At 36.2% G+C, this 24,644-nt stretch overlaps 1 protein-coding gene across 5 annotated transcripts in view; it reads left to right on the forward strand.

Moving 5' to 3' along the window:
• Positions 1 to 24,644, forward strand: part of SCAI (suppressor of cancer cell invasion) — a 206,783-nt gene that overhangs the window by 1,973 nt on the left and 180,166 nt on the right. For 2 of the 5 annotated variants that reach the window (XM_069082770.1, XM_069082771.1), the window contains exon 2: positions 6,032 to 6,076. In XM_069082770.1, coding sequence (XP_068938871.1) covers positions 6,032 to 6,076 — 45 coding nt within the window. Of the gene's footprint in view, positions 1 to 4,734; positions 4,953 to 5,602; positions 5,737 to 6,031; positions 6,077 to 24,644 lie in introns of all 5 variants that reach the window. The other 3 variants (XM_069082772.1, XM_069082773.1, XM_069082774.1) reach the window with 3 other exon arrangements.

Genomic DNA, 24,644 nt, shown 5'->3' on the forward strand with positions numbered 1-24,644 from the left:
TGTGTCATAGACTCAGTGAGATTTGACAGCTGATTGCCCATGGTGGGGGGTGGTGAGGTAGAGGAAGAATTGGGGTTAATTTCTAGGCTGTAAACCTAGGTGATTGGGTGTATGGTGGTGCCCTTGACAGAAAGGAAGTCAGGAAGAAGGATGGATTGAGGGGAAAACATAAGGAGTTCTGTTGTGGTTATGTGGAGTTAGAATTGCCTTTGAGACATCCAGGTAGAGATGCCCAGCAGGTAGTTGGTGACAGGGACTAGAACTCAGGAAAGATGAGGTCTGGGTATATAGATTTGGGTTCCATCTGCATAGAAATAATTGAACTCATGGGAGCAGATGACATCACCAAGAAATAGTACTATGTACAGAGAAGAGAAGGGGTCCCATGACAGAACCCTGCAGTACATTTCTATATGAGAAAGTAGGACATGGATGATTAAGCAAGGGAAACTGAGACTGAAAAATCAGAAAGGTAGTAGTAAGAAAACCAGAAGAGAAGAATAATGAAAAGCAGGTATCAAGAATAATGGAGTTTGATTGTACATAGTAACAGCAACATTGTGTGATGATAGACTTAGCTCTTCTCAGGAATACAGTGATCCAAGATAATTCTAAGAGACTCATGATGGAAAATGCTATCCACATCCAGAGGAAGAACTATGGAGTCTGAATGCAGATCAAAGCAAACTGTTTTCACTTTTTTTTTCTTGTGGTTTTTCCCTTTTCTTATTTTTCTTTCACAATATGACTAACATGGAAATATGATTAATATGATTGTACATGTATAATCTATATCAGATTGTTTGTTGTCTTGGGTAGGGGTAGGGGAAGGAGGGTGAAAAATTTGGAACTCAGAATCTTACAAAAGTGAATGTTGAAAATTACCTTTACATGTAATTGGAAAAAACTATTAAGTGGGGGGAAAATAGAATATGGAGTTTGTTAGTAGTGTTAAATGCCATAGAGGGACCAAGAGGAATTAGCATTTAAGAGATTGTTGCTAACCTTGGAGAGAGCAATTTCATTGAATGGTGGGTCTGGAGATGGAATACAAAAAATTAAGAATTAGGATTATGAGGAAATGGAGGCAAAGAGTAGATATAACTTTCTAGGAGTTAGGCTGTGAAGAAGGAGGAGAGGGAAAGAGAAAAGGATGGATGGTAGCTTGAAGGGATAACAGGGATAAGTCAAGTTTATTTAAAAATTTTTTTTTCAAATGCTTTATTAAATTCTGATTTACATCATTCATTTCCACCAGATTTTGAGTTACAAATTTCTTCCCCGTTTTTCCCCTACCCACTGCCCCAAAATAGCAGTCCCACAGGACATCCCCTCCTCCAATCTGCTCTCTCCCATATCTTTTCCCATACCGCCTTCGACTTTTCCAGTGGATCTCTATGCCCCAGTGCCTGTATATCCTATTTCCCAATTACATATAACATAGTAGATATATTGTAAAAGACTGACTATATTTCCCTCCCTCCTATCCCACCTCCCACTTGTTCTATTCTCTACTTTGATCCCGTCCCTTTTCAAAAGTGGGTGCTTCCAACTTCCCTCCACCCCCAGCCTTCCCTCCCTTCCATCATCCCCCCTCTCATCTCCTTCCCCCCTACTCTCCTGTAGGCTGAGATACCCCGTTTAGTGTGTATGTCATTCCCTCCCCAAGCCAAATTCAATGAGAATAAGGTTGACCCATTATCTTTTGCCTTCCTATTCTTCCCTTCCATTGTAACCATTTCCCCTTGCCTCTTCTATATGAGATAGGTTACCCCATTCTGTCTCTCCCCATCTCCTCTCATTATATTCCTCTCTCACTTCTTAATTTCACCTTTTAAGTATCTTCCCTTCCTATTAAATTGGTCCTGTGCCCTCTGTCTATGTATACCTGTATATATATATACACACATTGACATATGTATTCATATGCCCATATACTCCCTATATAGACATATATATGTATGTGTGTGTGTATATATAGATAGATAGATATTCCCTTCAACTATTTTCATACTGAGAAAAGTTTTATCAGTTACAATTATTGTTTTTCCATGTAGGAATGTTAATAGTTCAACTTTGATAAGTTCCTTATGATTTCTTTTCCCTGTTTACCTTCTCATGCTTCTTTTACTTCTTGTATCTGAATGTCAGATTTTCTATTTAAGTCTGTTTTTTTTTTCATCAAGAATGCTTGAAAGTCCTCTATTCCACTGAATGACCATATTTTCTCCTGAAACATGATATTCAGTTTTGCTGGGTAGGTGATTCTTGGTTTTAATCCCAGCTCCTTTGCCCTCTGGAATACCATATTCCAAGCCCTTCGATCCCTCAGTGTAGAAGTTGCCAGATCCTGGGTTATCCTGATTGTGTTTCCACCATATTCAAATTGTTTCTTCCTGGCTGCTTGTAATATTTTCTCCTTGATCTGGTAATTCTGGAGCCTGGCTATAATATTCCTAAGAGTTTTCTTTTTGGGATCTTTTTCAGGAGGTGATCGGTGGATTCTTTCAACCTCTATTTTGCCCTCTGATTCAAAAACATCAGGGCAGTTTTCCTTGAGAATTTCTTGAAGGATGATTTCTAGGTTCTTTTTTTGATCATTGCTTTCAGGTAGTCCAATAATTTTTAAAATGATCTCTCCTGGATCTATTTTCCAGGTCAGTGGTTTTTCCCATGAGATATTTCACATTGCCTTCTATTATTTTATTTGTTTGTATCAGTTTAACAGCATCTTGATTTCTCATAAAGTGATTAGCTTCCATTTGCTCCAATCTATTTCTGAAGGAATGATTCTCCTCATTGAGCTTTTGAGATTCTCTTTCCATCTGGCAAATTTGGCTTTTTAAGGCATTCTTCTCCTCATTGCCTTTTTGAGCCTCTTTTGCCAATTGAGTTAGTCTGTTTTTTAAGGTGTTATTTTTCTCAGTCAGGCTGTTGACTCTTATGTCATAAATTTCTTGCATCGTTCTCATTTCCCTTCCCAATTTTTCCTCCACTTCTCTTATCTGCTTCTTAAGGTCTTCTATGGCCTGTAACCAGCTCGTATTTTCCTTTGAAGCTTTTGGTGCAGGAGTTCTGACTTCACTGTCTTCCTCCTGTTCCATGCTTTGATCCTTTTTGTCCCCAAAATAGGAGTGTATTGTTGGAATCTTCTGTCTGCTTTTTTTCCTTTGCCTGCTCATTTTGCCACTCAATTGCTTGACTTTTGGGCTTTTTGCCACAGTAGGACTCTGCTACTAGACAGGGGAGCTTTTGTCCCAAATGCTGGGGTTTTCTTAGCTGCTGGAGGTATTAGTTGGGTGCCCTTTCTGAAGCCTCCACACACTCTGGCAAGGTGGACACACACCCCAGGACCTCCACCCTAGACTGCAATCCAGATCCAAGCAGGTTAAAGCAATAGCTATTACCCCTCAGACTGCTCTCTTGGTCCCCCTACAGTCTGCAGGCCAGGAGCTGAAGCTGCCACAGCTGCCCTCAGTGGCTTCTCGCCCCTGGGAGCAAAAGCCGATGTACTCCCAACTACTGGGTCCCAAAGTCCACACTGCACTGACCTCTCACTTTGTCCTTAGCATCTATGTGTTGATAATTCTGGATCACCACAGCTGCTGGTGATCTGGAGTCCCTCTAGCTGGTGGCTGGTCAGGCCTGCCCTGGGTCTAAAACCTTTGTGTGGAGCTTGGCTGGGCTCTCTGAGCACTGTGCTGGCCGATTCCTGCCGCCCTTCTGGGCTGTCCTCAGCGGGAGGTTAGCTTCTCTGTGTCATTTTGTGGGTTCTGTAGCTCCAAAGTTTGTTCAGAGTCCCCTTTTACATGGATTGGAGGTGGTGAGAGCTGGAGTCACGTGGTGTTCCTGTTTCTAATCCAGGACCATTTTTTTCTTACAGACTGTAATAAAGAAGAAAAGAATAGGGGTGATGGTGAAGCAATTTGAGCAGCAGTTGGGAAGAAAAAGAGAAGTCATGATAAATGAGCTTGATTTTTAAAATTTAATTTAATTTTTTTCAATGACCAAAAATATTTTTTCCCTCTCCATCTTACCTTCCCCTCCCATTGGAAAAAAGAAAAAGAAAAACAAAATCCTTATTACAAATATGTATAGTCAAGCAAAACAAATTTCAGCATTGATGGTTTTAGTTTTCTCTACAAAATCTTTTTCTGAAAATAAATAGGAAACTGGTGTTGTTGGGAACTTGAGAAGAGAAAGTTTGAATAGATAATGTGGGATCCTACAATAGAGAGTCAACCAGGGAAGAATAAAGGGATTGTTGTGTAGCTGTAAGAGCCCAGGTGAGATGAGATAACATAAATTTGTAGTAGGCCTAATTATCATATCTTTGTGACTTCCTCCAGCTGTTTCTAGAGGCATATGAGTAGAAGCAGAGAAGGTGTATGGTGAAGGTAATTCAGGGTTGGAATTTGGAAAAGGAGGAGCCGAAGAAGATAAGACAAGGGGGCAAACAATTAGAGAGTAGGAGCAAAGTTGAACTGTTTAACTATATATTAGAATTCTGAAGGGACAAAAGTGAGGCAGGAATAAGGGTGATAGTTGGGAAAGGTTGAAAGGATAGTGACTAAAGGTTGCAGTAAGTATGAAGAATAGGTTTAGAAGGAGTGAGGCACAGGGGGAGATGGCAAAATAAGAGGTTATGTTAGGAATTTCAAAGTTTTGGATTTGAGGGGTGGAACATTCATAAATGACAAGGGGATTAAGGGTATGATCATCTCTGCATTTCAGCTGAACTGAAGTGAAGAAGCAGCTTCTGTGAATTATGATCTTGGGCCGTTGGGTATATGAAGGAACATCAACTTTTTTTTATTGGAAGAGATCAGGATACAGAATAAGACTGGACTAGTTGGATGATGAGGTTGTTGAGTGATGTTGGCAAATTGGACTAAAAAGGTTTCTGAGACTCTGCTGAAATGATGAAGCTGTGGCTGTGAAAGAGCTACAAGGTAAGAGGAGCTAGGGGTTGTGATAGAGAAGGTTGGGTTGGGGGCAGGAAGTGGGAGAATAACTTTGTCAGTAGCTTTGAGGTCCTTAGTTGTGAGAGACAGTGGGTGTGAGAGGGAGAGATTGAGGGCATGAATGTGTGGGGGGATGACCTTTGACAGTAGGTGTGGTTAGCTATGGGTATAAGTAGTTGAACTACTTATTGAGGGGCTTTGGACCCAGAGAACCAAGCTTAAGGGGCATTTGGCTTAACAGGATATTAGTTAATAAACCAGTGGTAATTAGGGACCATGGAAGGGTCAGAATATGAGGGGGTTAGTTGGTTATATGGATAGGCTGAGCTGTGAATAACAGTGGGTACTGGCACTGGACTACAAAGGACAAGAATGACAAGTGGTCTGGATTGTAGGGAGTAGAAGAGTGGGACTAGGTAACCTGGGTTTATGAGAGATATTGAGCATGGAAGACTACTCTAGTGGGACATTATACTCTACTCTTAGTGTAGTGAGCATTGGTGGTTTGGGTTTACTTTTTTTGCTTACTTTTTGTCTGGATATCTGAAAGTCAGGGAACTGCACGGGAGAAAAAAAGGACCCAGAAGACTAAAAATTAGAGGATTGTCCATTAATGGAAAGTTTACTGTGCTTTACAGATACCACGAACAGGTTGCAGAAAACTCTACACAGTCATGAAGGACTGAGTATGGAACACATAAGGCTCTTTAGGCATTACTGTGGATGTTAATAGATGTATTTGGGACAGTGTATGAAGGTACCTGGCACGAAGGTTGGTGTGTGGGATTTTAAGTTTTGCTCAAGTGATAGAAGTATTTAAACATTTTGATATGAGCAGGCATTGTATAGGGTACAGTGGTCATAAGGGAACAGTCGTCCTTATTTGGCATGAATGGTAAATGTGGGACCATTGCACTCAGGATTTTCCAGGCTGGGGTAATGAATTGGTTTACAGAGAATTAGATCTCAGGGTGGCAGATCAATTCTGGATTGATACAAGAAACTCCCTCCACCCTGCCTCCGGTCCCTTCACTCTCTAATAACTGCTTTATCTGTTTGGTCTCTAGACTGACTGGCACAGTGGAGAAACCACCTCGAAAACGGAAAACCAGGTAAGTTCTGGGTCTTATTTGCTTGTAGTATTTTACTTGTGAGGCTTAGTCTTGCCTCTTTTCTCTTTTTTTAGTTCATAGTAGATACACCCTGTCCAAATTCTTCCATTAAGTACACTATAAATACATAAAGCACCTATCTTTTGAATACTGTCTTTCTCTTAGTGTAAACTTTTGATTATCTGGGACAGTGTAGGTCATGGATAATTGAAATCCATTTATATTCTTAAATTCTTATTTTAGCCTGTAATTTTTTTGCTCAATATTAATTTTTTCCAATCTCTTAAAGTCAGCCTTCTCTCTTTCCCACCTTCTTCCCCTACTGAGAAAGCAAGAAAAACAAAACCCCTTTTATAGACATATGTAGTCAATTAAAACAAATTTCAAAGTTGGCATATCCAAAACAAAATGTCTCATTCTGCACCCTGAATTCATCCTCCTTGTTCTCTGGAGGTAGGTAACATAATGAGCCCTCTGTAATTTAATTTTTTTTTAAAAGAGTGTTGCTAGGTTTTTGTTTTTATATCACCTATTTTCCCTGCTTTATTCTTCCCTCCCAGAAAGCTATCTCCTTTAATAAAGAAGGGAAAAAAGAGGAAGAAAGAAATTAACTAACATGTAGAAAAAGTCTGTTATATGCAGTGTATAACACATATGGTCCCCAACCTGTGCAAATAAGTTGAGGAAGTGTCTTCTTATGTCTCTTTTTTGGGGCTGAGCTTGATTGTTATCGTTTTGCAATTTTCAGTTTTGATTGTTAAATTGTTGTGCTTTCTGTTTACCTTGTTGTAATTGTTATACATGTTGTTTTTCTAGTTCTTTTTATTTTCCCTTTGTATTAGTTCATATAAGTATTTTCATGCTTCTGTATTCATTGTGTTCATTGTTTCTTATAGCACAATAATATTCTGCTACATTCGTGTACCACAATTTGTTTAACTGTTGCATCTACTTTGTTTCTAGTTCTTTGCTATAACAAAAAGTGACTTATAATTTTAACTTCTTTCCTGCAACTCTTTTATTAGAACTTTTAGCAAGTTTATTATTTTATTATTAAAGTCATTGCCTTTTTTTGGCTTACTTTTTGAAAAAACCAATGAAGTGTCTAAAATATAGGGAATTGGAGAGGAGAAGCAGAAGAGTTTGATAACTTGCAGATTAGAGAATTGTCCTTTGAATCCTGAAAAGTTAAAGTTGCCCTTCAAATATACTACTGAGAGATCTCAGCAGCTCTGTAGTTATATAGTTTTTTAAATGGAGAAACAAAAATAAATCAATTAGAATGAAATTATCAGTCTATAAACTACTGCCATGAATATGCTTTTTAAGTGATTGGAATTAGTTTGAATAAACCTGATAGTTGGCCATTTTATTGATAAGCTTTTAATGGTAGAAATGAAAATGGCCAGCTACTTTTTCTAACTCCTTACAGTGGAAGAATGTTATTAGTAATGGATTAAGCTTTGATTGTCAGTATACTAGTGGGCTATACCACTTGTAGAATAAAACATTTTTGAAGGTAAATGTAAAAGTTCATATAATATGATCTTGGGACCTCAGGCCATTAGTACCAACTGCCTTATAGCTATGAAAACTGAGGCCCAGAGAAGTTTGTGATTTGCCACCATTACATACTTAGTAAGCTTTAGAGATAATTTTAAAATATTTTATATAATATAATTGTATATAATAATATAATAAATATAATGGATATATGTATATAATTGCATACACACATATCTGTTTGCCTCTTTCTCTGTGTCTCTCCCCCTCCTCCATCCCTGTCCCCCCCAAGGCCTTCTGTTAATATTTTGGACATGACTGTTAGTTCTCAAAAGATTATACCAGTGAAGTCTTGAAAGTTCTGGTACATCCTACCAAAATGGCTAAGTTTCAGGTATAACCTTGTCCCTGTTTGTTATCCAAGGACCAGCTTGGATTCATTCAGGTAGCCTTTTTTCTAGAAGGTTAGTCAACAGATGCTGAATTTTTTTTTGGTCATAGCAGCTCATGAAGACTCTTTTTTCATGGGATAGCTAGGTGGTAGAGTGGATATAGTGCTGGGCCTAGCATGAGGAAGACTCAAGTTCAAATCTAGCTTCAGACTCTTATTAGCTGTCTAACCCTAGACAAGTCACTTAACCTTTGTTTATTTCAGTTGACTCTTCTATAATACTATCACCTTACCTCCCAGGGTTGTTGTGAGGATCAAATGAAAAAATATTTTGTAAAGCACTTAGCATAGTGCCTGGCACATAGTTAGTGTTATGTAAATGGTAGCTATTATTATTAATTATCATAATCATCTCTGGGTCTACTTAGTTGTAATCTATATTAATGATGGGAGTAGTTGCATTGATAAAATCATGTATCAAAATACTAGCCTAGGTAATGAAATTTATAAAACTCATCATTCTCTCACTTTATTTTTTTCTGGGGCAAAGAAAAACTGGTCTGAGTGTGTGGTTGCAATAGATTAAGGTTACATTATTGAGCCTTTATAAATTTATTGATTCTTTTAAAATATTGTCATTTCCAGCAAATGACCCTTACTTGTAACAAAAAAGTACTGTTAAGCCAAACAGGAATGACAAAAATGAGATAATAATTTGTTGAATTTCTTTCAAATCTTAATGTGCTATATAAATGTTATTATTATTAATATTTGACAACATGTGCTCTAGCGTATGCATCTGTAATTTACTACCTCTCTACTGAGAACATGGAAGTTCGCCCTATCAGTCTCTTGGTAACTGCAGTGATCCAAGTTCATATGTCTTTTAGTATTGTTTTGCTGTGCATTACTGTCGTCACTTAATATGTTACTGTTTTGTTCCTTCTTATTTCATTATACATTAATTCATATGGGTCTTCTCTGGTGGTTCTTAATGCTGTGACCATGACATATTAATTGTGCTAGTAATCTGGGCTCATGCTAGGGTCCTTGTTTGACGTGTGCTTTTAGGGAAAGATGTCCAAAACAAGGAAATTCTTGCTTTTCAGTAACAGTTGTTGTCAGTAATGGCTGTGTGGTGAGGGAGTAAGTCTTTTCTTTTCCTATTGGAGACATGCTGGTTGTTATATACACTAATAAAGATTTTCTTTACACTGAAGGGTTTGGGGTTTTGTTTTTTTTTGTTATAATCTTAAAACACAAAAGACTCAGGCATTATAATAGTTTCAATAGATGGAACATGTACTTTTGCCGTGTAAAGCAGAATAAACGGACTTCTCTCCAAGGTGGCTGTTCGCTGTTACCTCTTTTTCCTGAAGCACTTACTTCAGTAAGTCATCAGCATATGCAGCCTCAATCCCTTGAGATGAGGGCTATGTGCTATACAATGAGGAATGGAGAGAATCTGTTTGCTGCTCCATAGGAAAATGGGAGAAATTTGTCAGTCTAACCAAGAAAAGGAAAATAATATGTATTTGTCATCCACATTCCAGAATTTCTTTTACTGATATAGCTTCTATTTTCAAGAATAGTTTTATATGACATTGTAATTTACCAAGTATTGAACATGTGTAAGTAGACAAAGAGACCTAGTTTAAATTCACTTACAGTTTTCTGCTCAAACAAATATGTAAACAAACAAGCTCAAAACTATGGCAGTGCAGTGTAGACATGAGTCCTTGGGTCTTAGACTTGGAGACACAAAGATCTGCATTCAGATCCCTTCTCTGACCCTTAGGAGCACTGTGACCAGAGGCATCCACTTTACTTCTTAGAACTTTAGTTTCTTTGAACACAAAGTAGGGATGATACTTATAGTACCTGTCTCACAGGGTTGTTCTGAGGAGCAAATGGGGTATGTAAAGCACTTTACAAACCTTAAACCCTTTATAAATGCAAGGTACTATGGTGTACAAATTGATTGAGACAAACTAAAATTTATTGATTCATACAATAAACCTTATATTTTTGTATATCTTCAAAACATCTTTTTATATGAATCATATCCTTTCACTGTAATCTCGTGATTTACATAATTTAGTTCACAAGATTTTTGACATTTTTAAGTTATTCATCATCATACTTCACTTTTGTCACATTGCATATTAAGTGTACTTTAAAAGACAGTCCATTTTTCCAGACTTAGCCTTGATTATAACTCACAGGTTTTCAATAGGCTTTAAACAAGGTGACATCATATTTAATTTCCATTTCCTCTAAGACTTGACTAACTTTTCCTGAAGTATGGTATGGTACAGTGTTGTGTTGTTATATCCCATCTCCATTTGAAAATTTTTGTAATTCTGAGACAATTATGCATCTGTATATTTGACAGAGTTAATCATTCCCACAAGGGGGACAAGGCTTCCAGGTCCATTCGAATTCTCACATTATTTGATGAATATTTTACAGTCTGGTGAAGATGCCTGTGTCTTCTAGGTTTGCTTGGAATTCTGACGACAATTTTGGTATCTATAGCCTTGAATGGAAAAGTGAGTTTTGTTACTTGATTGTGATGATATAAGTGGTCCATAAACCCTGAAAGTGTATATAATAATTAGTTGTTTATTATCAGTTAAAATTATCCTTTTCTAATTCTTAATACTTTGTTTCTGTATTATCTTGTTCATGACAAGCATTTTTTCTTCATAGCAAGTTAGATTCCTTCCCCTCCTTCCCCCACTATTTCTCCCTGTGTACCATTGTAGAGAAATCAACCTTTCCAGCTTCCAAGTCCCTTGGCAGATGTTAGCTTATTTTCTAATGATTAGTTAGGCTATTTTGCAGCAGTAGTGTAAGTTCTTGGCATTGGTCTTTTTATTTAGACAACACTTTCATTTCAGTTTTGGTGAGACTTGAATAATCCTTCACACCCTTGACTTTCCCAGATCAACAGCCATTGCAGTAGCTCTAATGGTCATTGAAGTGTGCTCTTTAAGAGGTACAACTTTTACACATTTCTTTTGAGAAATATCTATTATTAAAAACATAAAAGAGCAATAAGATATATATTTGGCATAAAATCTGGCATTCAGGAATTTAAGTATGAGGCAGTAGCTAAATTTGGTTTCATCTGGTTAAGGTCAGACTTAAGAATCAGTCTAGTGTTAGTAGTAGAAGCACATATACAGTCACAAAATGAAACCATATAAAAATTATTACTTAATTGGTGCATCACCGAATTATTACATTGCTAATAAAGTAGTAGGAGGAAAAACGTTACTTAGAGAAACAATTATAAAAATTGAAGTGATATAATTTGCTAGATAAAATATTTTTATGCTTCTTTAATTCCGTGAATCTAAGACCTCATTGATGTGAGTATTCCCTCCAGGGATGTATATTACAATCCATCCATTTGCTTATGTGACTTATGACTTTTGTCCATGTCCTTCAGGAAATCCTTCCAAAGAGGCCTAACTTACGTGCTGGAGGCTTTCTTTTGATCCTTTTGGCTTTGAGGATACCAGTGGAACATGAATTATCTAGTTATGTCATGCTGTCTCTACTTGATTATTCAGCCTTGTGTCTCTCTGATAATATCCTCTCTGCCATTTTTTTCTCTTGTAAAATTCTAGGTTAGGAATGGTGTTGCATCTCACTCGTACCCATCATGAGCTTCTCTGTTGCCTTTGGTGACCTTTGGTTCTTTGGAGATTCTGGTATCGTATGATTTAGAGCCATAGCATCATTGGACAAACATTGTTTAAAAGATGGTAAAAGATGATAGGTCTTTATTTCAAGGAGAAGCTTGGGATCATTAAAAGTACTGATCAGTTTTCCAAAAGCAGTCTAAAGCATGTTCTAGCAATTTTGGTCCCAGATCATTGTTCATTCACAGTGCTTGTTGAAGAGCTGTATACTGATGGACCAACATAGAATTGCATATTGTAGTCTGGATAATAAACATTTTATCTACTTTTTAAAAATTTAGATTGTTAAATCGAATTCTTTTTAATAATTATGGATCTTATTTAGGAAAGTCTGAAATGTTCTGGCACTTGATTCAGTTAACCTAATGCCATCTCCAAACAGAAGCTGATGGAGGAAATCTCCATCAGTAGAGAATCCCTTTTCAATTTAGGCCCTGCACTGAATGTCCTCAATGATAATGACAAGAACCTTTTACAAGCATATATCTGCCTTTTTTATTCCTTGCTTGATATTAATGATCAGAGGGTCACTGAACAAAGTTATTTCTGTTATACCTTTTAGGGAATCTTGTATAATTTTTAGCATATGCATAAGGGACACTTGGTAGGGAAAAGTTTTACGTGACCTCAAAGTATCCTTTACTCTGACAGCTGTCCTGTATATCTTACTAGTTATTGTTACCCTTCTTTTGTTCTCCACTGCCCCCTTGTGATTACTTGTAGCACAATTCCACCTATACTGATTGCTTATTTACTAATTGATTGCTAATTTACAATTAACTCTTGATGTGCTAGGCTGCAGTTGTTCAGAGCTTTCTCAATCTCCTACTCCTACAGCATCCCTGAGAAGTAGTCATTAAAGTTTTTTTTTCATTTTTTTCCTTTATACCTGGACAGTTTTTTTTTTTTTAAAGCAATAGGGGTTAAGTAACTTGCTCAAGGTTACACGGCCAGTTATTTCTGGGTGTGGTGCTGAGTATGCGAGCCCGGATTTGATCCAGGTCATCCCGACACTGGAGCCAGTGCTCTTACTCGCTGAGCCACCTGGCCGCCCCAACAGTTTTTTTTTTTTTTTTAAAGCAATTGGGGTTAAGTAACTTGCTCAAGGTTACATGGCCAGGTGTTTCTGGGTGGGTGCTAAGTGTCTGAGCCTGGATTCAATCCCAGGTTATTCCAACTCTGGAGCAGGTGCTCTTACTCACTGTGCTACCTGGCCGCCCCATACATGGACAATTTTAAAGATTGTTTTAGTTCATCACATTTTCATTTCAAATATTCAAAAGTGTTGTTTTAAGACTTGATTTTTTTAATTTCTAAATGTTCCTGTAATTTTTCCATGACCAAAGAATGGAATCATAGAACTATGATTTTAACAATATGTAGCATAATACCCTGAATATCATAACTAGTGTTATTTATTCTGATTTTGGGATTTGTTACTTGAACTATAATATTTTTACTATAAAGCATGGGTTTTCCCCATGCCTGTAATGCTTTCTCTCCCCATCACTTCCTCCTGGTTTCCTTCAAATCTCAGCTAAAGTCCTACTTTTTGCAACAAGTCTTTCCAAATCCCTCTTAAAGCTAGTACCTGCCCCATGTTGATTATCTCCAATATATCCTATATGTATCTTCTTTATAAATAATTGGTTACATGTATCACTCCCCCACCCCCACCCCCCATTAGATTGTAAGTTCTTTTGGAACAATGACCTTTTTTTTTGTTTGTATTCTTAGCATTTAGCATAGTTTCTGACACATAGTAGGGTGTTTAATTAATGCTAAATCAACTGTTTTATACCTTTGTTTTCTTGGTTCTTAAAAATTCCTGATTTTACCCAATTTAAAAAAATTTTTGGAATATTTTTTTAATTTATGGAATAAAAGAAACATTTTTATAACAGTACAATAAACAAGATGATTGTATGTGAAACTGCAAATTTTCTATGCACAACTTGCTTTTCCATTCAAATATATAACAAAATTATCATGTAAATTTCTTTTTTTCTTCCTTCTCTCCCACCCCCACCCTAGATATGGTTACCATTAGACACAAATAGGTATATGTATGTAAAATTATTCTATACATCTATTTATCAGTTCTTTCTCTGGATGCAGATAGCATTTTTCTTTATATGTTGTTTATAGTTAATTTGGGTATTTATAATAGGCAAAAATATCTTGTTTAACGTCATTCTTAAAACAATATTGCTATTACTGTATACAGTATACTGCTTGTTTTACTTTTAATTATTTCATGCAAGTTCTTTTTCTAAAATTATTGAGATAATTTTTTTAGTTTCTTTTTTTTTTGTTTCTTTTTAGTCTTAAACATTCATTTCCACAAGATTTTGAGTCACAAATTTTCTCTTCATCTTTCCCCTACCCACTACCCCAAAATAGCGATCCTATTGATTACCCCTTCCCCCAGTTTGCTCTCTCTTATATCTTCCCGCATCCCCCTTTGGACTTTCTAGTAGGGCAAGATGGATTTCTGTGTGCCAGTGCCTGTATATCTTATTTCCCAGTTACATGTAAAACAAAAATAATTTTTTTGACATTTGATTTTAAAACTTTGATTTCCAGATTCTTTTCCTTCTTCCCTTGTCACCCACCCCTACTGGGAAGATAAGCAGTTCAATATAGGTTGTACATTTGTAGTTACACAAAACAATTCCATAGTAGATATATTGGAAAGACTGACTATATATTACCTTCCATCCTGTCCCACCCCCAACTTATTCTGTTTTCTACTTTGATCCTGTCCCTTTTCAAAAATGTGTGCTTCTAGCTGCCCTCTCCCCCAAGCTGCCCTCCCTTCTATAATCCCCCCCTTATCCCCTTCCATCCTACTTTCCTGTAGGGTAAGCTACCCAATTGAGTGTGTATGTTATTCCTTCCTTAAGCCAAATTCAATGAGAGTAAGGTTGACCCCATTTCCTTTGGGCTTCCTGTTCTTTCCCTCCATTGTAATAGTTTTTTCTTGCCTCCTTTATATGAGATAATTTACCCTATTCAGTCTTTCTCTATCTCCTCTCATTATATTCCCCTCTCTCCTCTTAATTTAATTTTTAGATATTGTCCCTTCCCAATTAACTGATCCTGTGCCCTCTGTCTATGTATACATGTACACATATATACACACATTCACATATGTATTTATACTCACATATATCCTCCTATATAAACATATATATGTATGTACACACACACACACATATATATACACATATATATTCCCTTCAAACATCCTCATACTGAGAAAAGTCTCTTGAATTAAAATTATTGTTTTTCCATGTAGAATGTAAATAGTTCAACTTTAATAAGTTCCTTATGTAATCAGTTCTCATGCTCTCTTCCTTCTTGTATTTGAACGTCATATTTTCTATTCACCTCTGGGTTTTTCATCAAGAATGCTTGAAAGTCCTCTGTTTCATTGAATAACCATATTTTCCCCTGAAACATGACACTCAGTTTTGTTGGGTAGGTGACTCTTGTTTTTAATCCCAGCTCCTTTGACCTCCAGAATATCATATTCCAAGCCCTTCGACCCCTTAATGTAGAGGCTGCTAGATCTTGTGTTATCTTGATTATGTTTCCACAATAGTAAAATTGTTCCTTCCTGCTTGTAATATTTTCTCCTTGACCTAGGAACTATGGAATTTGACTGTGATATTCCTAGGGGTTTTCTTTTTGGAACTTTTTCAAGAAGTGATTGGTGAATTCTTTCAATTTCTAGTTTTGAAATATCAAGACAATTTTCCTTGAGAATTTCTTGAAGGATGATTTCTAGGTTTTTTTTTTTTATCATGGCTTTCAGGTAGTCCAATAATTTTAAAAATATCTCTCCTGGATCTATTTTCCAGGTCAGTGGTTTTTCCCATGAGATATTTCACATTGCCTTACATTTTTTCATTTGTTTGGATCTGTTTAATAGGATCTTGATTTCTTATAATAAATAAATAAAGTCACTAGCTTCCATTTGCTCCAGTCTAATTCTGAAGAAATTATTCTCTTCAGTGAGCTTTTGAAATTCCTTTTCCATCTGGCAAATTTGGCTTTTTAAGGCACCCTTCTCCTCATTGGTTTTTTGGGCCTCTTTTGCTATTTGAATTAGTCTACTTTTTTTAAGGTGTTATTTTCTTCAGTCAGGTTGTTGACTCTCTTTTCATGATTTTATTGCATCATTTTTATTTCTCTCCCCAATTCTTCCTCCACTTCTCTTACTTGATTTTCAAAATCCTTCTTTAGCTCCTCCAGGGCCTGTAACCAATTCATATTTTTCTCGGAAGCTTTTGATGCAGGAGTTTTGACTTTGTTGTCTTCCTCTTGTTCCATGCTTTGATCCTTTTTGTTCCCCCAAAAAAGAATCTAAGGTTTGATTACTCTGCTTGCTCATGTTGCCAGTCAATCACTTGACTTTTGAGCTCTTTTGCCACAGTAGAACTCTGCTTCCAGAATGGAGAGAGCTTGGTCCCAAATAGCTGGGGTTTTTGCAGCTGCTGGAGCTATTAGTTGGCTGCCCTCTCTGCAGCATTACAAGTGCTGGCCCACTGGCCATACACCCCAGGACCTCCACCCAAGACAGTGATCCAGATCCAAGCAGGTTAAAGCAAGAGCAATTACCTCTCAGAATGGTTGCTTGGTCCCCCTATGATCTGTAGGCCAGGAGCTCTGGAGGCAGCCACGCTGGGCAGCAGTTCTAGCCACTGGGACTCTGCCACCTCTCGCCCTGCGGGCAGGGGCCAGACTGCACCTTTCCTTTCCAACAGAGTTCCTGACTGACCTTTTACTTGCTCTTTGGCATTTATGGTTTGAGGAGTCTGGATACTGCCACAGCTGCTGGTGATTCACTCTCCTGAATTCTTGTTCTGGCTGTTGCTGGTTGGGGCTGCTCTGAGGCCAAAATCCTGTGACTCACTGTGGGGCTATGCTCTGCTCCCAGCTTGCTGCGATGGACCCTTCCTGTAGACCTGCCGTGCTACCTTCAGTGGGAGATTTGTTTCTCTCGCTTTGTGGGTTCTGTAGCTATAAAATTTGTTTTGAGTCATATTTTATAGGTATTTGAGGTGGTTGTTGGGGGAGCTCATGGAATTTCCTGCTTCTATGCCATCTTGGCTCCACCCCCCCAAGATCATAATTTCTTATAGTATAGTATATATAGTATTAGTATAGTATATAGATGGAATAGTATTCTATCACAATCATGTATCATAACTTGTTCAGTCATGCCCCAGTTGATAGGCTTCCTTGCAATTTCCAGTTCTTTGCCACCAGAAAGAGAACTACTACGAACATTCTAAAACATGTAGATTCTTCTCCTTTCTTCCTAATCATCTTTGGAAATAGACCTAATGGTATGGTTGGGTCAAAGGGTATGGGTGGTTTAATGACTCTTTGGGCATATTTCCATATTGTTCTTCAAAATGATTGGATCATGTCACAATTCTATCAGTAATGAATTAGTGTCTCAGTTTTTTCACATCTTATCTAACATTTGTCATTTCCCCCTTCTGTCATTTTAGTCAATCTAGTAGGTGTAAAATGGTATCTCAAGGTTGTTTTAACCTGCATTTTTCTAATCAGTAACGATTTAGAACTTTTTTATATGACTACAAATTGTTTTGATTTCCTCATTGGAAAACTGCCAATTCATATCCTTTGACCATTTATCAATTGGGGAATGACTCATATTCTTATATTTTACAAAATTCTTTATATGTTTGGAAAATGAGACCTTTATCTGTTAAGTTACCTATAAAATTTTTTCTGATTTTGCTTGTATTTGTTTTATTTATACAAACCCATTTTAATTTAATATAATTGAAATTATGCATTTTACCCCAAATTTTGCTCTTTACCTCTTGTTTATTCATAAATTGTTCATAAGTCTGATAAGTAATATATTCCATGTTCTAATTTTCTTGTAAAACTTCTCTTTATGTCTAGGTCATGCATCCATTTTGACCTTATCTTGGTAAATGGTGTGAAAAATTGATGCAAGCTCAGTTTCTGCCATATTGTTTTCCAATTTTCCCAGCAATTTTTACCAAATAATGAATTTTTATCCTAAAATCTTAAATCTTTACACTTGTCAAATACAAGCCTATTATGTTTATTTGCTTCTGTAAATTGTATGTCTTGTGTTCCATTGATCTTCTTAGCCAGTACCAGATAGTTTTGATAATTACTGTCTTATAAAACCTCCTTTATTTATACTTGTTTTTATTATTTCCTTTGATATTCTTGACTTTTTGTTTTTCCAAATGAATTTTGTTATTATTTTCTCTAATTCAGTAAAATAATTTTTCAGTAATTTAATTATCAGCTTAATAAAATTGTCATTTTTATTATATTGGCCCTGTCTAAACACCATGAACAATTAATATGTCTCTAAATATTTAAATTTTATTTTATTTGTACAAAAAGTTTTTTTAAAAATAATTTTGTTTATATAGTTCCTGGGTTTGTTTTGGCAGTTGTACTCCCAGGTGTTTTATACTGTCTAGAGTTATTTTAAATGAGGCATTTTCCCCCCTATCTCCTCTTGCAGAGTTTTGTTTGTTATGTATAAGAATGTTGATGATTTATGTAAATTTACTTTATATTCTACCCATTTTTTAAATTGACATTAGATCATGAACCTAGAAAGCATTTAGAGTTAAAAGAAAACTTCTTAAAATATGGATATATTTTATATATGAATATATATGGATACTGATTTTTTGCATGAACTTTAAGTAAAGCAAATGGACAATCAGCTATGCATCATATATTACTGGATACATTGAATAACAGATGTACTGTATCCACAACCCTACCTTTTGGTAACATGAATGGCTTTGACCAATGTTGAATTTTTTTTTTTTTTTGCGCATTCACTAAATGGACATATTGCATGTGACATACATAGACAGTAAAGCAAATGGTTTTCATTTGTGCTTGTCTGTCATTGAAGTAGAACCCCATGAATGATTTCACAGAATACCAGGTTTCTACAGTTTCTTTAGAATAGAGGTTCTTGAAGTCCCAAGTTAATTCTAGACTTTTATGATTTTATGAAAAAGACAATTTTTCAATGACAGAGGATTTAAGATCTAAAACATAGCATGCCTACTTAATTGATCACTTTTTTTTTATCAGATAGATTAGCAGATATTAAAGTTCAGTTAGAAATCTGAATACCTGGGTGAGGGTAGTAGTAAGAGATTAAGGGGCAAAATGAGATTTTTATTGTGTTTCCACACAGAGTGAAGGATGGAAGACTTCAGTTTGAGTTATAATTTTATCCATGTAATGTCAAGAGAACTGGTAGAATATGGCTAGGAGGGTGAGTGGACTCCATGTGGCAAATTTATGGAAGGATATGGATAAAGGTCCAGTGGAATGAGCAGATATGGATGGGGTGTGATTAGATTTGTTGCAGAGAATTATCTCACCAATTAAAATATGAATTCACTGGAATATTAAATAAAATGTTTAAGATAAAATGATTATATGACTTCATATTTATTTTTATTCCAGAAAAATGGTGTTCAAAAACTATGTAATCATTTCCATCCATTTTCATTGTCTTCTGATGCCTTTCTATGGTGTGTAGGTGACGTTTGCTCTCAAAGGCTGCCCCAATGGAACTGAAGCTCAAGCATATGAGTTCTCAAAGTGCAGTTCCATGACTCTTGGGGTACCCAAGACCCTTTCAGGAAGTCCTCATAATCAGAACTGTTTTCATAAGGTATTATTTGCCTGTCATAATAGTCCTCTTTCCAACTACATATCTGTGTGAGTCTGGATTTTTTCATATACTTCAATACTTTTTTTTCCATATGCTTCATCTTTTCCTTATACTTCAAGTAAAACAACAGCTCAATAGATGGAATACAAAGGAAAATATAGGAATCTATGCTGTCTCCTATTAAGTCAAACATAAAAGAGAATTGCAAAAATATATAAAACATTACCATTCTCCTTACTAATTTTTTTCATTTTGGAAAATATAGTTTTTTGAAAAAATAAAAATATTAAAAAAAAGTGCTTTATAAATATTATCTCATCGATCTTCACAACACCTCTAGGAAGTTAATGCTATTATTATCCCCATTTTGCAAACTGTTAAATGACCTGCCCACAGTCATATAGCTAGTGTCTGAGACTGAATTTGAACTTATGTCTTTTTGACTCCGGATTCAGTGCTCCCTCCACTGCACTACCTAGCTATTTAGGTAAGGTATGAAAAGTGATTTGCAAACTTTAATGTCTTATATCATCCCAACTTTCATTATTGTTGCCACTTAGCCTTGTAGAGCTGAGGTTAGAACCCAGTCCATTGCTCTTTGCACTAAACCATCCTTTGTTTTGTTGTAGGACTGAAAATACAGGGCATTTATATTGGGAAGATAAATGACATAGGAACTATGTCTTAGATTTTATTCAGGCCTTAGCTAAATGCTTTGCATATAACAGGGACTAAATCTGTCAATCAGTCAATACACCTTTATTAGCCTAGGTGCTAGGCACTGTGCTATGTGCTAGGAGTACAAAAAGAGGCTCACAGTCTAACGAAGGGGGAGACAATAAGGAAACAGGTGTGTACAAACAAGATATGTACAAGATGAACAGGAAATAAATAAGGCACTAGAATAAAGGGGAGATAGGAAAGCTTTCTTGTAGAAGACTGAATTTTAGTTGATACTTACAGGAGCTAGGGAAGCCAGTAGGTAGAGATGAGGATGGGGAACATTCCAGGCATGAGGAACAGCCAGAGAAAATTCCACAAACTGAGAGATTGTCTTGTTTGTGGAACACCAAGAAGGCCAATGTCACTGGATGTGAGAATATTTGGTGGGGTGAAGGTATAAGAAGACTGGAAAGATAGGAGGGGGTTAGGTTATGAAGCTCTTTGAACACCAACGGAGGATTTTATATTTGATCCTAGAAGTAATAGGGACCCACCCTGGAAGCAATAGGGATCCAATGGAGTTTGTTGAGTAGGGGGATGATGTGGTCAGACATGCACTTTGAAGAAAATCGATTTGCTGAATGAATGGAGGATTGGAGCAAGGAGAGACTTGAGTCAGGCAAACCCACCAGTAGGCTATTACAGTAGTCCAAGTAATGAGGGCCTGCACCAGAGAAGTGGCAGTGTCAGAGAAGAGAAGGGATTTGATGAACAAATGACTGTGATTTAACAACATTTCATTTAAGTAAGGACAATAGAATTTCATTTTGAAACTATCACTCTCTACAAATGGACCTTAAAGTTCTCCGAGGTTATTAGTGCTTCTCAGAGAAGTATGTATGTTAGGGTAGGTAAGTATTAATTTAGGGTGTAAAAAAAGTTACTTTTGTGGTAGAACATCAAGAAGTGTTTATGTTAAATTCTTCTAGTAAAAATAGTTATTTTCCATAGTCATTGTTATTCTTTTGGACTTAGTTTTAACTATTTGGTTCTACCGGCTTTGGATTTTTCTTTTTTGAAATCCATTTGTCTTTAGTTCCAGATTTAAATCTTGAATAAATGTGATAAAACTTTTCAGGCAAATAAATAAAAAGGAATAAGGATAAGTTTCATTCGGGTGAAATACTGATGTGTTTTGCAAAATAAAAAATGTTATGAAAATGAGAGTTTTATTTAAACTTAATCCACCAGAAATCTAAAGATACTCCGATAAACATGTAGCATTTTAGTATCTTTAAAATATCTAGCTTGGTGCAGTAGACAACAGGGTTTCTTTCTTATAAAATGCTAGAAAAGGAAAGCATGTGGGCTTCGGGGGGGCAGGGGGAGGAAGGGGTCAATTGGAGGTCTGTTTCTACAAAGTATGTTAGGTTGCTGCCAAAAGAAATATTACCTAGCAGCCATTTACATGTGCCAAGAGAGAGGCCAGGGTAGTCTTGCAGGGGAAATTGTGCAGAGGAGCTGTCAAATTGGATCCCTGAGGATATCAGACAGGAAACAAGGAATGTGATGGTAAAAACCTCTTTGGATGCCTGCGCCCTGCAAGAAGAAAAATTCCCATGTTCAGATTTTTAGTTTTGTTTTAGCACTGAATATTTTCTTTAATTAAAAATGTTTTGGGAATTCTAATTAGAGAGTGAGGAATTCACCAAGATACTAATAATGTATTGGCTCAGGATTTCCCCTAAAAAGTTTCTCAACAATAGCTTGATTGTTAGCTTGAATGAAGTTTCAGGAGACATGAACAAGAAGTTGTTCCGAGCATCAGGTAAAATCGCTATGTAGATCTTTTATTATCTCTCATGCTTGTGTTCTGAAATTTTATATTTTAAGTTTATTCATGGTGGGCTTTAAAAGACAAAATGTTAAAGTGTAGAGACTTTTAGGTGTAATTTTGAAGCATTTATAGCACTTTTATATTTACAAAGCATTTTATATACATTTAAAAATTTTATCTTCACAGTGATCTTGTTTGTTAGAGTAGTACACATTTTGTTATTGATGTTTTCTAAAATACAAATTACAAAACTGAGGCAGCGGTATTGAATCATGTACCCAGGAACACACAGTAAGTGGTAGCATTGTGTTTCAAACCCAGATCTCATATCAAGTGCTGTGTTCTTTTCGCTACACTACACTGCATATTCTTTGAGATAAAATTGAACAATATAAACTCTTTCCTCTTTTTTTTTTTTTTTAAAGCAATTGGGGTTAAGTAACTTGCTCAAGGTTACGCGGCCAGTTATTTCTGGGTGTGGTGCTGAGTGTCTGAGCCCAGGATTCGATCTCCAGGTCGTCCCAACACTGGAACTGGTGCTCTTACTTGCTGAGCCACCTGGCCGCCCCTAAGCAAATGGGGTTAAGTAACTTGCTCAAGGTTACACGGCCAGGTGTTTCTGGGTTGGTGCTAAGTGTCTGAGCCCGGGATTCGATCTCCAGGTGTTCTCAACACTGGGGCCGGTGCTCTTACTTGCTGTGCTACCTGGCCGCCCCTCTTTCCTCTTTTTAAAGAAAGTGGAAGTTATAAACTACAGGAGCAGCTAAACTGAAATTTGATCTTTGAAGTCTGTCTTTCAGTAAATATCCACCCCCTATATTTCTTTCACATATACATATTTAGAATTTTAGAATCATGGCATTTTAAAGCAGGAGGGGATCTTAGAGATTTAGTGCAGTTTCTTATTTTTCAGATAAGGAAATTGAGTTACAGAATGGCTAAATGACATGTTCAAGGTCATACCACAGAGTTAGAGTGTTTCTTCTCACACAAAATCACATTGATAACTGATGTACCCAACCCTTAATTTGCAGCTAGAAGTTATTGAGTCTCGTCTGTAGGTGAATAGGGTGATCAAAATTATAAGGAAAATCATTTGAGAAACAAATACTGTATAATTTAGATATCTTAATACTATTAGGTCTGTCTGTTCTCAGATCTAATACATGCTTTTTTTCTATTAGAAGTGACTAGGTAGTACAGTGGCTAGAGTACTGGATCTGGAGTCGGGAAGACCTAATTTCAAATTTGATCTCAAATACTTACTAGCTGTGGGACCCTGGGCAAATAATTTAACCTCTGTCTTGACTTAGTTTCCTGGTCTGTAAAAGAGAGATGATATAATAGTACCAGTGTCCTCTAGTTGTTATTGAGGATAAAATAAGATAATATTTGTAAAGCATTTTGAAAACCTTAAAGTGCTATATGTAAATTATCACTATTTTTAAAAATGTTGTAATTTTCCCAAATTATTTCTGTTCTATGGATTAAGACTTTGTGCTTTGGCTATTGTGATGAATTCTTAATTGAAAAAAGGTTATGAAATACAAGGAAAAAAGGCTACCATCTCTTCCACTGTGGTCACAAATCCTCATGGAAAGTGTTGAATGAGTGACCTAGTTTGAAACCCCATCTCATGTAAACTTAAACAGTAGAGTACCTTGCTGATTTGTGTAGCTCTTCTCTAGATGAAAATGTTAAAATAATAGGTATTTTAAGCCTCTTATGCTATTTTTACCTTCTTGGTATGTAGCTCTTCTATAAGTATTATTGAAATTGCTGATCAGGATTAGTAATGAGTTCATATTGGTAAAATTTGAAGAGAGGAACCCTAAGTTTAATTTGCCTAGAAATGTAGTTTTCAAGTTGCTGAACTTTATAGTAAAGGACAGTCTTTCAAGCAGCTAGGAAGTATCAATTTATTTATCAGTAGACAACAATTTGGATTATATAAAGACTATTTAATATAAGAAAAATGGATAGGCTGAAATATGACACATGAAAGAGAAATAATCCTGCATTCCAGCATTGTCTATTCTGCAAAACCAAACTATTCCATCATAGAGAAATGTGGTTCTTTGATAAAGTCCTATTAGTTATTTTCCAAAGAGAAATCTGGAATTGGCAGTCAGATGGAACTTTAAGTAATTTAGAACTGAATGTAAATAAGGAGTCTGCAATAAAAAGATATCAAGTGCATTTTACCTTGAAAGACAAAAGCTAGGACTCTGAGGGAAGTATCCCTTGAAGACACAATACATAGAACTGCCATCCAGAATATTGAAAGGAAGGGGTATGGTAGAAAAGCTAAATGATATTTCTTTCAATTATTGCCACAAGAGTGACATTGTCAAGGATAGGTCATTATTTTATGGAGATTATAACCCTACTTTTTTAAAAGGGTTACACAAATCATCAAAGGATTGTTATAGGTATACTTTACATAAATTTTAACAAAGCATATGACAAAATCTTATGCTGTTCTTGTGGAAAAGTTGGAAAGATATGGGCTAAATGTTGGTACATTAGGTAGAATTACAGCTGGTTGAATCATTAAAGGTTCACTGTCAGCTTGGATGGTTTCTAGTAGAGTGCTGTAGGGATCTGTTCTGCTTAACATGTTTTTTTTTTTTTTTTTTACCTTGGATAAAGATAAAGATGGTGTGCTTATCAAATTTTCAGATGACCCAGTGCTTAACACAGTACCTAACACTTAGCATAGTGTC

This window comes from Petaurus breviceps, unplaced genomic scaffold (assembly GCF_028583685.1).
Source record: "Petaurus breviceps papuanus isolate PSGF00001 unplaced genomic scaffold, PetGlider_PUasm1.0 171, whole genome shotgun sequence".
NCBI lineage: Eukaryota > Metazoa > Chordata > Mammalia > Diprotodontia > Petauridae > Petaurus > Petaurus breviceps.